Source organism: Penicillium chermesinum, assembly GCF_028974085.1.
Source record: "Penicillium chermesinum strain IBT 19713 chromosome Unknown utg000008l:1.0-1752722.0:1.0-1753981.0, whole genome shotgun sequence".
In the NCBI taxonomy this organism is placed as follows: Eukaryota; Fungi; Ascomycota; class Eurotiomycetes; order Eurotiales; family Aspergillaceae; genus Penicillium; species Penicillium chermesinum.
In genome coordinates this window covers 1,223,728-1,237,745 of record NW_026695318.1, presented here as the reverse complement: position 1 = coordinate 1,237,745, position 14,018 = coordinate 1,223,728, and the positions used below count along the sequence as shown (strand labels likewise).

The window sequence follows — 14,018 nt, the reverse complement described above, 5'->3', positions numbered from 1 at the left end:
ATCAGCTGAATGAAAGCTCCTCATTGTGCTGGAAGATAGCTCCCAAATAGGAAGCGAATGGTTTATAGTCTTGACTGGCAACCATGAAAGACCAGTAGTATTGAGCACCCGCGACAGGATATGCAAACGCTAGCTCGGCCACTCCCAGCGAGATGATCATCGTCATTATTCCAGCGACTGGCAGCAATCACAAAGTACTGGAGGCAGATGCCTTTGTCAGACTGATACCAACTGACGAGCCAGTATCCAGCCAGCTGCAGGCCAGTGTAAATGACAAGGAACCAAGTGACCAGATGGAAAACTGGCGAGGCATCTCACGCCGATGACCAACAGATTCTAGCTCCAAGTCAGTCAAGGTCTGTCCTTCGTGATACATAGCCATCTTCGGGGTTTGGAGTGGCAATTGGCTGTGAGTGTCCTGAAATCATTGCAAGGCAAAAGGGAAGCCTTGGGCGTAAATGGACTCAAGGAAGTGCCCGCATGCTCCTTAAAATAAGAGATCCTGTACAGCCCGCTGACATGGGCTGGTCTGGTTAGATAGGAACCAACCCCCCCCAGGCGGGGAATTGTGCGCGTAGCCTGGCGTACAGGCAGCCACCGCGACACATCTCCTACGACTTGTATGCGCGGGGCTAGTATTGATTCCGAGCCTGGCAGAGTAAATTGAAATGCTGGTGTCCTTACTTTGGCTTGGCTTCGGGGATCTCCACTTCGATCCTTTTGCGCTTTGTGACGCCCCCGACGTCTATGGAGCCTTCCCTGTCAGGAGTGGGGTAACTATTATTTTGCCCTTTTAGGAAGGCGAGAACCCTCATGGCCTCAAAGCTAGAGGTCAAATTCCAGCCATTACGCAGTATTGGGTAATGGGTAGAATACGGATAAGGAGATATGATATCTACCGAGGAAATGATTGGTGCACGCGTCCACTAACAAGGCCTCTGTCAAGCAAGTGTTGTCCCGGGAGCCAACTCTTCGTCGCTTCTAAAGGAAAGCTTCTACTCCAAACACCAACCACTCGCGATCTCAAGCAAGCGTTCGTTTCCTCTTCTCTCTGTCTTTTTCTGTCTTTCTTAAACCGTCAATATTAGAGCAAGCAATCAGAATGACAACCATGAATCAGATTTTCAGCGCCTACGCTGCACGAAAAGCCACTCTCGAAGCGAGCAGAAACCCATTCGCCAAGGGCATCGCCTGGGTAGAAGGAAAACTAATTCCCTTCTCGGAAGCGCGAATTCCTCTGAGAGACCAAGGGTTTCTGCACGGCGACCTGACGTACGATGTGCCCTCTATCTGGGACGGCCGGTTCTTCCGCCTCGACGATCACCTCGACCGGCTAGAAGCGAGTTGCGGGAAATTGCGAATGCAGCTGCCGAAGTCTAGAAGAGAAGTGAAACGTATCCTTGAAGGGATGGCCACCAAGAGTGAAATCAAAGACGCCTTTGTCGAGTTGATTGTCACCCGGGGATCTGTCGGTGTCCGTGATTCCAAGGCCGCGGATCTTCAGCAGCAGAACCTGTACATATTCATCCTCCCGTACGTGTGGGTGATGCAGCCGGAAATGCAGCCTGGCGGTGGCCGCGCTATCATCACTCGCACTGTTCGCCGGACGCCCGTTGGCTCGATGGACCCGACCGTCAAGAATCTGCAATGGGGCGATCTGACGCGTGGGTTGTTTGAGGCCTCAGATCGCGGTGCAGACTATCCGTTTTTGACTGATGGCGACGGATTCTTGACCGAAGGCTCTGGGTTCAATATCGTGATTGTCAAGGATGGTGCCATCTACACTCCTCAGCGCGGCGTTCTGGAGGGTGTGACTCGGAAGAGCGTCTTCGACGCCGCGCGCGCGAATGGCATCCCGGTTCATCTCGAGTTTGTTCCCGTGGAATCGGTCTATCACTGCGATGAGATATTTATGTGCACAACGGCCGGTGGAATCTTGCCTATCACCTCGCTGGATGGACACCCCGTGAATGACGGAAAGGTTGGCCCTATCACCAAGCGCATCTGGGATTACTACTGGGCTATGCACTACGACCCAGCGTATAGTTATGCTCTCAGCTATGGCAAGTCTAACCGAGCTGAGAAGCTATAGGTGTGGAGGACAACTTAGTAACTACCGGTCAGAGATTTACTATAGAGATCTTCCAACTTCCGCTGCGTTAGGTTTACTAGTAGCAGTGCTCATATTGTATTGGCTACACCGTCGAAGGGAAGCTGGGCGTTGAAAGGAAATCTAGGATAATCTCGCGAGGTTACCGAATGCAATGTCTCTTTACTGCAGCCATACCCGGTTCCAAATAAAGTACAAGAAAGCTTAGCAGAGCAAATCGAATCACCCAAGTAGGACCTGAGGTCGCAGGGAAGACCTGGCTGGGAACAACGCCTATCGATAATGGTCCCCCACCATATCCCATCGGAATTTGGGTCATCAGCCATTGACCAGATCTCTTCACAAAACGAACAAGCATCAATGAACATCTTAGAGCCGCACATGCGAGTCCACCATGAGCAATACGCCCGCAGAAGTCTCTATCCTCTTCTCGTTCCACCTCGGCCCCTGCAAGGAATATGGAGAACAATATCTGCTTTTGATAAGTATTTTCCTTCCTGATGCAACGAGCATGCTCCATGATACTTCGCGCGATGTATTTCGCGCTAACGGGAGCAGCCCCTCCCCGTCTCCAGCGAAAGACTCTTTCGATGTAGAGTAAAAATGCGTTTCGCCAAGCTTCACTGTAGTGATAACGATCCCTGGCGACGTCCAGAGCCTCGGTATCCAGATTTGGGTCGAACAGTGGGTATGCAAATGGTACATGCCTGAGCGCATTTTCAACCTCGTTCACAGCAGATATGACGAAGTATAAGTTCTGCTCTTCGAGTGCTGTCTTATGTTGTTGTGCAAGCCCTGCAACCATGGCCATTATGACCACGAATTCTTCTTGGCAACCTGGCAAGTTTAGATAATTTCATCCTTCAGCTTTACCATGTCGAAAGGATGCCTTCTAGGTACGACAATGGAAGAACGAAGTCGTCGCGCGCTAATAAAGCAATGGTAGCGTCGTACCTAGGCCTATTAGGAACATGAAATGACATGATGTCATGAACTCATACCATATGAACATAGCCAGTTGGGCTCTTGATCTGGAACTGTTTGGAATGAGGGAGGATTCGCCACCGTAGCTGTCGGTTAGCTGAAAGTCATAAAGGGACAAGATAGAAATCACAAGACAGATGATAGGAGCATTCAGAATATATCAGGTGAGTGTGGATGATCATCGATGAGCGATGGTTTCTTGGGTAGTGATAATTTTTGTCAGTATAAGTATCGATGGCGAGTGTCAACATATAGAGGGAGAGATTAGATTACCATGTACTTGGGAGACGAATCGATTGAGAAACGGATCCATGCAAGATAGAGATATACAAGAAATTTAGCGTTTTAACATATTCCAGGCTGGTTGGATAGAGTTAAAATAATGTGTAGAAGCATTCCTAGGCTAATATTCCATCAACTGAGCCGAAAGACCACCATACGGTACTTCATGTGCGGATATTCCCAGTCACGCTTTATATAGTACGCCTTCTAGGTGCAATACGTGACAGCCAGCCATGTTGTTATCGACGAAGCCAGTCACATTTCCGAGCCCCGCCTTTGGCCCACCTTGGCTCGGTATACTCTGCCAACAAACCAAGCTTCCAGGTCACGATATTCATGGGTGATCACCTCCAGATATATCCAACGGTCCTGGCTTCGAATGAAAAATGGCCGTTTCGATCACAGCTGACGGCCTCGTTCTTCTATCGACTCATTGCTCCTGGAATCAGTCTTCCAGCCCTGTACCAACAACGCCGCATGCATAAGAATATCGCAGCGGGACCCAAATTGACGTACTACGGAAGTTGCCTCAGAACACATTGCCACCAGCCATGTCTCCAATAGCAGCGCAAGGTCTGTCCGCTGGTTTAACAAGTACATGTTCAAAGCAAAATCCAAAATGGTCCTTCTTGACATCCCCGAAGGTATACAGAAACTGGACAACAGCACTATGTCTTCTTACAACGAAGAAAACATTCAAGCTGTCGTAGCCCTCGTCACCAAAAGCTACTGAAATATCAACCGGGTCAAAGGTGTCCTTCCCCGCAATTCAGCGACATCTGCATTTTGGCTTTCTGCTCGGCTCAAGAAAAGCTGCACCAGCATCCATGATGAAACTACATACAGAAAAGCCTGGACTAGGTGCTCAAAAAGTAAAAATTGCCACCGTGGATTGCTACCAAGGCTAGGAAGCGGATATTGTCGTCCTGGATCTCGAGATCGTTGACCGGCCAGGATTCACCTCTGTCGCAGGGCATTTGATCTCAGTCTTGACACGTGCCAAAAGAGGCCTGTACATCATTTCTTCTGTGAAGGCAACGATTGCTGCCTACAAAGAAAAGCAGTCAAATTCCAGGCTGATAATGGCACTGTTCGACCATTGGCTGGTGAAGAACATCCGGCGCCGTGCGAGATTCATTGTCGCACATATTGAAGATTGGGCACAGGCTAACACTGCGCATGAAGGATAGATCAGCTCCGGTGCTTAGAGGAAGGCTTTGACGTCACTATGGAACAAGAAATTGATTATGAGCGATGGTAAGAAATGGACCTGGGCGGTGATCCTAAATATGCCGGATCCAAATTGCAAAAGTTGTATGACCAGTCCACTATGAACCCTTGAAGGCTTAATTATTGGACAAGTCTAAAGGTTATGTTCACTTTGATAATCAACTGAAATAAATATGATACAATAAGAGGCAAAAGTCTATATACATACCGCTTCCGTCTTCTACCCCGTCACCTACCCTATCAAATACATATGTATATTCATGGTTACACAGTACCAATTCTTATTAGATCATACTAAAATTAAATATACTAAAAAATCAGATTAGATTTATATACAGATTCCCCTCACTTATTATCTTGTATAATAGCGCTGGTTCTTATATAATTTATCCATCCTTCTTCCTATACTCAACATCAATATATCAATCTTCGTCTAGCCAAACATATTCTGTATAGTATGAATATGCTTTTTGAAATAAGCCCAATTCTCTTCAGGTCTTCCTATCTACATGATCGAGGCTATAAAGGTGGTATAGAAGGAAAAATGAACATGTGGTTGTTTGTTAGGGTGATAGTAGTGGGCCGAGTGCACACAGACTTTTGGCCGGGTGGGGTAAGGTATGAAAACGAAAAAAAAAAAGAAAAGAAAAAGAAGAAAAACAAGTTTGTCGGAAATCTTTCCGGAAACTAAAGGTAATTTTCCAGAAACCGACGATGCTGATGGGGCAATTCTTCGGGCATCCTATCAAGACTCAAGAGTCAAGAGTCAGAGACAGCCTCATAACCACCCTGCGGGACTTCTCCCGCCGTCGATTCATCCGGGGAGGCCACGAAGAACTTTGTTAGTGTATCGAACCCCCATTGAGCAGCCATACCTGGGCGGCCGAATCGAACTCTGGTAATTTCTTTTCATCAATATCAGGGAGCCTATCTTGAGCCACTAAAGCCTTCTTGGAATTGCCCGCATGAATTTTCAAAGGGTATTGGGGGGCGGATGCAACATAGAACCTGCTTCGCAGCCAAGGGCCGCCCAGTCTGTCTTCAGGCCACCAGACACACCATCCGCGCTGTTGAAGATCGTGCAAGGTATGGCTTCCCAATCGCCCATCAGAAACTCGTTTGCGCAGTCGTCTTTTCCGTTAATATTGACTTCTAAGGCTATGGCCATCTGAACCTCCCCAGAGCCGGAAGCTGACGGCGCTGAGAATCAGAAGTATGCTACGCGTAGAAGCAGTTGATTCTGTTCGGAACCCTCGCTGAAATTAGAAGACAAATTAAGACACATGAGCTCTCCTTCTGGATGACCGTCGATTGACTTTGTGGGTTATACGTTATTCGCCCGTGGTTGTTCCCGTTCGAGAAGGGGACCATACAACACCCTGGCATCATCATATCCACCATGATACTAGTACTAATACCGTATGGATCGCCAATTTACTTGGGCAATGGAAATGAATTTTATGATAGTACTGCCTAATACCTATTATGATGCGAGCCGTGAGCCTGCTCTTGAAGTTTGTATGAACCAACGCTGTAGCGTCTAAGGCTGTGGAATATTGATATCACCGGGAAAGATCTGCAATTCTAGTTTGAGGTTGACGATCGCCCTTGCAGGGCTGACAATTACGTGGTAGGGGTCACATAGATGTCGCATAGAATGACGGATCGAATCTCATTCGGCCAGAGTCCATAGATAAGTAAGAAAGCAAAACATACTCTTTGATTATGGTCAGAGATTTATGTGGTCGCAATCCCGATCCTCGAGGCTATTTGGTGTTGATGCATGATAAGACCGAAGTTAGGCTCCCTGGTCAGCGTTCATGAGACAATGGAAAATGCAGCAGCTCGAGTCTCTGTCTTGGAACCAGTTGGCGGTTCCCCAATGTTTCGAAGCATAGAATCAGAGAGATTTGAGGCCAACCTTGCAAGGGGTGATCCATGTGGTTTCACGTCAGCCGATAAAAGGCCTTCAGGAAGGCTCGACATAATTTTTCTTCTCTATTTTCCTCCCCAGTTCTCCTTTCTGTAAGAACTCGAATTTGCCCATCAACAGACCCACCAAAGAAAAAGCCCAGAAGTGGGTAGCCGGGCTAGACCGTGCAAGGCTGCACCTCCCATTTGTCAAATGGGAATTACTTGACAGGTCTGAGACATGGAGGTCTTCTCGCTGCACTAGTAGGAAAGTGGTACATAGTATCGTGAGTTATGCCTTGTTTTCGTGCTGAGGAACGGTAAAGTACGCGGGCGTCGCATTCCAAGGAACTCGCCTGTTTTCATTTGTATGACGCTTCCAAATTTAGAACCCGGAAATTGGACCGAAGGTGGACTGGGCGAACAGCAGATTTAAGTGAAATGGGGGCAAAAGAATTAACAGAATCATCCTCAGTCCACTGGTATACACTAGTACTGACTTCGTGACACAAATGAAACATCGCCAGTACCTGAACCTTTTCCCCCTGTTCCTGGTCCCTTTTGATCCTCTCGAATCTTCCTTGGAACCAACCCGCGAACGCCTGTGGCTGATCTTCCCAACCTTTGCTCCCTTCAAAACCAGACTGTGCCTGGATGCGCCTCGAGGCCCAGAAGATGGCGTACAACGCCGTCGCTCAGGTCGACCATGAGGTCGCGTCCGACTCAGACTCAGACGATTTGACACCCGCTGCCCACAGGGCCTTCCAATCCCTTCGCGATCACGGCCACCTTGGCGGAGCCCCTCATCTCGAACCTGCTCCAGAAGAACCTCGCGGTCTGGCCCAGTTGAGTTCCATCATCAGCTCGATGACTGCCCCCGGCTACGAGATAGTCGAGGCCGATGACTATGCTGCGGATCCTTCCCCCGATGATCCCCACCAGGTCCCTCCGCTAAACACTACTGTCGCGCGACATTCCTCCCCAGGGACCCCCTTGCGCAGCGCCTCCAGTAACGTATCCATTCCACTCAGTCACCCTACGCCCGACCTCCAATCGCTCCAGGGCGCCTACATCGGAAACGTAGAGCGCTTAGAACTGAGTGCTGAACGCCTCAGCTCCAGCACTGCAGACATTGGCAGCGAGATTCGCAAGATGGATCAAGAACAGAAAAGACAGTCCTGCAGCTCAGCCTCTAATTCCGTCGTTATGCGGAATGGAGCATTCTCCCCTATTACCTTACCTTCTCCTCATGGATCGACCCGATCCACGCGCCAGCGATCTGTATCCGGGGCGTCTCGCCTGGCCCAGGTCACCGAACCCGCTCACGACGAAGATGGCCAGCTTGACGGTCCACATTCCTCTCCTTCGAACTTTCCGGTCACATCCCCGCGACTCCCAAGTTATGCCAACCCCGTCGAACGGTATTACGGTCAGCACGATGCACAAGTCTTTCCGGAGGAGATCGAACGCCCACCAACGGCTGCGTCAGGAGATACATATCACCAGGCACGAACGTTGTTTACCGATTTCGACGGCGTACATTACGCACCGTCAGATCGGATGAGCTCCGGACGCCAAGTGTCCATCAATCGGCCACCGCTCGCCCGCAATCAAGAATCACATAAAGAGCCTCAGGCAGGGGAGAACATGGTGTACTATCCCGCACCAATCCCTCGCATTCTGAACCTACCACCTAAGCTGTCTCGCAAGCCACCCGTCGCAGACCGCGAAAAGCGTCGAACCCAAATATTGAATGACATCGCGGCCGAAGACCGGAAAGCTGCATCTGGAAGGGCCGAATCGGGGCAGGACGTCGTGGGCGACGCCTCTAAAGAGAAGCGCAAGTCAGCCCTTCCACCTCAACTGCGGGCAAGTGTGTTCTTTGAACCACCTAGCCAGACTATTGAGTTGGACAGGAAAGGGGAGTCGGCCGTCGCAACTCTCGATGATATCCTCGATGCCTCGGCGAATGCACCGGTGTCAGCTTTCACAGATCATCCTTATGCGGGCCATGTTGGCTCGTATATTTACGCACAGGAAAAGACCCTTACCAAGCAAAAACAGAAATCCCGTCCCCTGAGGCGAGAACACAGTTCAGAATCGAGCGACGACAGCTCCGTCTCCTCCCAGGACGAGTGGACACACGCTCGAGGTGAGCATGATACCGAGAACTCTGGGTCCGAGGCCGAGGGCGATGAGTATGCTCCTGGAGGAGACGCTGGACTTGATTATGTTGGGCCACCAAATACCCTCCTCGCGGAGCTAGAGATGCGCAAGCAGGAACTCAAAATGCGTCGCCGCACTGCGCTGCCAACAGTTGGGCACGTTGGTCAGAATGGGGGCCCTACAACGCTTCTAGAAATGGATACCATCGCTCAGAAACAGAGTGAGAAGAGGCGACGACGTCCTGTCACCCTAGCTTGGGATGGTCGCGACGCTCCAGAAGATGACGATGTTCCTCTGGCCCTGCTTTATCCCGAGAAATCGGCGACAGAAGAAGAAGGCGACAACCCCCAAGGTCTAATAGGGCGACAACAGTTCGAAGATAATGAGCCTCTCAGTACACGCCGGGCTAGGTTACGAGGAGAGCCTATTCCGCAGAAGCGCCCAGTCACCATGTATTCCACTAGACCTCCACCTCTTCCTCAATCCAAGGGTGTAGAGGAAGATGAAGATGAAGTAGAAACTCTAGCCGAAAGGCTGAAGCGCATGAAGGGGCAGGATCCCACTGAAAGCGACTTTTCTCATGACCTATTAGCGGAATTCGATACTCGCTTCAAAGAGCCCTCTCCAGAGCCAGCTCCTGTCGCACCGCAGGAGGAGACACTTGCGCAGCGCCGCAGTCGTCTCCAAAAGGAGGGCGCCCAACCAAATGCTGCAAAGAACCCTCGAATGCGCAATAGCATGGCGACCCTCCCACAAATGCGACAATCAATGCATCTCCCCCGCAAGCCCTCGCAAGACCTCCTACGCCCACAGACAATGCAGACAATGCAGACGATGCAGACGACGCAGTACGGGAACCAGCTCAACCATAGAATGTCTATGCAGCGGCTCCCTACTCACATGGGCTACCAAATGCAACAACAGTACCCAATGGCCCAGCAAATGCAATACGGCTACGGAATGGGCTATTCCCCGGCAAAAGTGAACCCCGGTATGTATGGCTACAATAGTACCATGCTGGCTATGCATAATATGGGCTACCCTTCCCCCAGTGCTTGCGCTCCGCCTACGATAAGGCAGCCTGATCCTGCCCAGCGTGATGTGATTGACCGCTGGCGGCAGAGTATTCGCTAGGCTATTTTCTTTCACTTAGGATGGGTTTGAACCCTTTTGATATTCACTCATAGCGCTGTCGTTCCAGGCGTCCTTATTCTCTTTTCCATTTTTTTGGGCGGGCGGGAGGATTTGCATGTAGAGTACAAATAATTTAATGTATGATCCGTTGCGGTTTTGCCCTGGCTAAGAACTTGAGACAACTGACTAGTTATGTATTCTTTGGTCGTGGGTGTAAGTCTCTTTCTGCGCATTTGTCCATTCCGAAAATGTCCGAGTCCTTCAGGCTAGGAGAATATGGATGACCTCAGAACTAACAGAAAGTTGCAATATAGACAGGACAGGTTTTTGTGTTTTCAAATGTTATAACTTGGAATCAATCTGCTCCAAGGCCTGGTTGGTGGTTGATCAGGTTCTTTTGTAGACTGCACGCCTGGACTAATAGTGTCTGTACATGTATGTTCACTTTTCCTCCGAGTCCAACATTTGAAGCAGGGATACTTGGTTTCCGGTTTACTCTAATCTTACCAAGAGGTAGTCTTCAAATCAAAACAACTTGAGTGTTTTCTCAGCAAGGGACCAAATGATGCATCCATATTGTGTATGGATATAAATATAGATCTAGGCCACCCATGTTGTGAGACGCCATGAAGCTCTCGATTGGCGTAACACGAGTGGGGAGAAAAACCTTGGAACCGTGGGAGCTGCAGCCCATTACGATTGCCTGGGGCCGATCTTCCGCTCCCTTTTTGTCTGCCTTTTACTATGCAGTTCGCGTTGTATTCACCACCTGCTATTATTCATACACTTGATCAACAGTGACCGCACGGGTCTCCCTAGCGGCGTTTTCGGGGTCGCCGCTACAAGCCCCACCAGTGGTATGTGAGACCGACCAGCCTTCCTGACCATTTTTAATGCCAGCCATCCACAACTAAACAAGATCAGGATGGCTTCCGCTCCTTGAGATATTCGACTAGGCAGCTCCTGAGGTCTGCTCCGTGACAAGAATGCCTCCCTCCACCGTCTTCTCATATTGGCGTCGCGATCATCGCCGCGCTGCGGCAACACCAACATCTCTACCCCCCGGTCCATCGCCCGCAAATGGCCCAGAGAGCCCACTCACCACCCTTCCACAACTCCCGGAGCTACCTGATACCCCAAACATTGAAGATGCGATCAGTTTCACCCCATTGCACGATGCCCCACCATGGAGTGGTTCTCCGCTCGAAAATGATCCATCCAAGCTAAGCTTGACCTTCAATACAACAGCAACCCTCTCTTCCTCCGCATCTCTCGCCGTCCCTTGCCCGTTATCCGAAAAAGAATATCGTCCTCACTCGAGTCCGGAAGAGTATCGTCCCCAAGATGCCGTCATGTCGCAGAAAAACAATTCTCAGCTCTCCATTTCTGGACTTCGGCCAGACCAGGGTGACGGCGAGCCGAATTCTAAAGCCGGCTCACCCTTCCGATTGTCATTCAAGGGGCCTCGAGCTTTGCAAACAGAGGCGTTGGAAAACCAGAGGCGCTCGCCCACCGCAGGCCCGGGATCAAATCAATCCCGGATCAAAGCATCCCCGAGGAATTCATGAGCGAGAAAGCAACCGCGTCCCAAAGGGAAACTAAGCCCGAGCGCGACATAATGGATAATACACATCACAAGTCAGGAAAAGCCATGCTCCATCTTTTGAACCCCATGTCCCTCCTTGCTCGTCGGCGGTCGTCGCAAATGGCCGGTTCTCGAGTCGAAGATGCGAAAATCAACACCTCGACCTTAGTGCCAGCCATACCGGATGATTATGATCCGCGGATTCGTGGGAAAATCGTTCATGATTTCTCTGCACCTCGAGCACCTCGGAGGAATGTCTCTGGAATTTCAGCTACCGCAGGAGATGGTAATAATGCGCTGAGCGCACAAGATTTGAGTCCTGCAAGTCGATGGAATGGGCAAGCCAGGCCACACAGTGACCACTCGCCTGTTTTCAAGGAGCACTTCGAAGATAATCAGAAAGTGCTTCAAATTGAAAATAAAGGCTATCTCCAATCATCGCTTCTGACGAGTTCGACGCCACCGGGTTACGATAAGTCAATACCGGTGTTCGCTAAAAAGTTGCCCTCTGCATTGCCCGACCAGGCGCCAAGTTGGAATGGTCATTATGAAAACCTCCCAGCAGAGCTTCCCGGAGACTTTCCGCCAGCATCACCGGCTGATGTGTTTCCCGAGCATAGTATGAGCCTGGGGAAACCAAGTGGTCCGATAGTGCAACCTGACCAGGATACCATTCCGCATGTTCCCCATCCAGCAGCAACTCTTCCCAAGCACTTGAAAAGCAACGCCTCATCTAGATTCAGTTTCGATATGGGCGGGGTTGAATCATCCGTTCAGGAGAAATTGCTAGAGGAGCGACACAAAGAGCACAAGGCCAAGGAAGCTCAGCTGAAGCTTGAAAATGGGTATTTCGACGACTTTGACGAAGACTTTGATCATGATATGATGGATGACTATGATGACCTTGAAGAAAAAATTCCAGGAGTCAATGCCGATTATGACGACGAGGATGATGACTTCTCAGCACCTATGGTTTCTCGCAATATCAATGGGGAGCTCAAGTCATGGGCCGTGCCGGGCCTATCACCTGTCGTTGCAAGTCCCATAACTCCTGCGCCAGCTGAAACCATGGCGCCCCCTGGCCATTCTGCTAGTGAGGAATCGCTGAACCCTGCTCGTCAATACAATGGAGGTTTTGAATTATCCCACAACGAAAAGAATCAACCTCACCATGTCGCTAGCCAAGAAACTTTGAAAGCATCCACTTCAGTGGCGGAGACTCCTAATCCCGAAGGCCATCAGCCATATAGGATGCGAACTGAAAAGACTCAGGCTCTTGCGGACGATGACGATGACCTCTACTTCGACGACGGAGAATTTGGGGACCTGAGCCTTGATGATCAGAGTGAAAGCTTCGACGAGTCTATATTTGATGACGAGACAAGCCATCTTTACGAACGTAAAACGGTTGACAAAGCAAAGGTACCGCAGCCTGAACAGGACAAGGGCCGAGCCTATGATGAAATCTTGGACGAAGACGTTCTACACGAAGAGGATACCCCTCAAGGTCTCAAGCATATGCCCAGTGTGGCTAGTGAATACGGAGTGAATGTTTTGAAACGCGGGCCACTTGGTGATCCAATCCCAAATATGGGCCCTGCCAGAGCCCATGGCGGGGTGCTCACGGAGCAAAACTTGGAAGTCCTGCATAATGCCTTGGCATTTGCAGCTCATGAAGCAGCCGGTCCAAGTCGCTTTGAGCGTACATTCAGCACCAGCAGTCGGTCTTTGGCGCAGGAGAGTATCTCGCTCACTTCTCAAACGGACGATTCTCAACCAGGGTTGACGTCTGATGATAGTCGTCTCAGCCAGTACGCAGACATGATACCCTTCGATGGCGGTAACGATGACTACTTCTACGACGAGGATGGATACTTTGATGATCCAATCATTGCAGCTGCCAACGCAGAGGCACTTGAAAACGACGATGAGGGGTTTTATGGCCAAGAATTTGGCTTCTACGCTCAGGCCCACGGTACCTCTAACGCTGAACTAGTCAATGGTGGTTACTTCGGGCCCCGGGGTGTGGAAGGAGTGTCCCGTAGTTTCAGCAGCCGGGGCAAATTCCAAGAGCCTAGCCTGACCCCAATCACTGAACGAAGCGAATGGAGCAATCGCAATTCAATGATTTCCGTCAAGACGCCGCTCGGGGCTCATTCCAACCCGGCCCTTGCCAGCCCGGGCCTCGCGCAGCTGGTCGACATGGGTAATTTGGACGATGAAATGACCCTGAGTGCTCTCATGAAGCTGCGTCGTGGTGCATGGGGAGGCAGCAATGGCAGCCTTCGCAGCAGTGCCGGAAGCCCGCCGCCTCATCCCCTTCCGTCTTCCAACCGCGGCAGCTTCACTGGAGCTTCAGAGGCTAGCCCTTCCGACTTCCGCACTTTCCCTGACGATGCGCCGGTTGGTGTATCGCCTCCCCGCGACGAGAATGTTCCTCATACTGCATCGCCACTCAAGGACCGGCTGGGCCAGTCTGCCGATCTCCCGCCGAACGGGCCGATGTACGCCGGTTTCGAAGAAGAATTGCCGAGTGCCGGCGCAGCTCAACACTTCAATGAGCTGTAATTTCCTCGCATCACACCCCTTTTTCTTCCTTTTGCCTCTCGATATCTC

The 14,018-nt window shown here is 50.5% G+C and overlaps 4 protein-coding genes across 4 annotated transcripts; 3 read left to right on the top strand and 1 right to left on the bottom strand.

Moving 5' to 3' along the window:
• Positions 1-1,102: 1,102 nt before the first annotated feature.
• N7468_010257 (aminotransferase class IV) lies at positions 1,103-2,092 on the top strand (the record flags this gene model as incomplete). The annotated part of the gene is made up of 1 exon (XM_058479552.1): positions 1,103-2,092. The coding sequence occupies one exon, from the start codon at positions 1,103-1,105 to the stop codon at positions 2,090-2,092; it is 990 nt and encodes a 329-aa protein (XP_058326120.1).
• A 160-nt stretch (positions 2,093-2,252) lies between these two features.
• Positions 2,253-2,921, bottom strand: N7468_010256 (uncharacterized protein; the record flags this gene model as incomplete). The annotated part of the gene is made up of 1 exon (XM_058479551.1): positions 2,253-2,921. One exon carries the CDS (start codon positions 2,919-2,921, stop codon positions 2,253-2,255), a length of 669 nt encoding a protein of 222 aa, XP_058326119.1.
• A 4,250-nt stretch (positions 2,922-7,171) lies between these two features.
• Positions 7,172-9,817, top strand: N7468_010255 (uncharacterized protein; the record flags this gene model as incomplete). The annotated part of the gene is made up of 1 exon (XM_058479550.1): positions 7,172-9,817. The coding sequence occupies one exon, from the start codon at positions 7,172-7,174 to the stop codon at positions 9,815-9,817; it is 2,646 nt and encodes an 881-aa protein (XP_058326118.1).
• Positions 9,818-10,803: 986 nt separating this feature from the next.
• N7468_010254 (uncharacterized protein) lies at positions 10,804-13,970 on the top strand (the record flags this gene model as incomplete). The annotated part of the gene is made up of 2 exons (XM_058479549.1): positions 10,804-11,224; positions 11,278-13,970. 2 exons carry the CDS (start codon positions 10,804-10,806, stop codon positions 13,968-13,970), a joined length of 3,114 nt encoding a protein of 1,037 aa, XP_058326117.1.
• Positions 13,971-14,018: the final 48 nt, after the last annotated feature.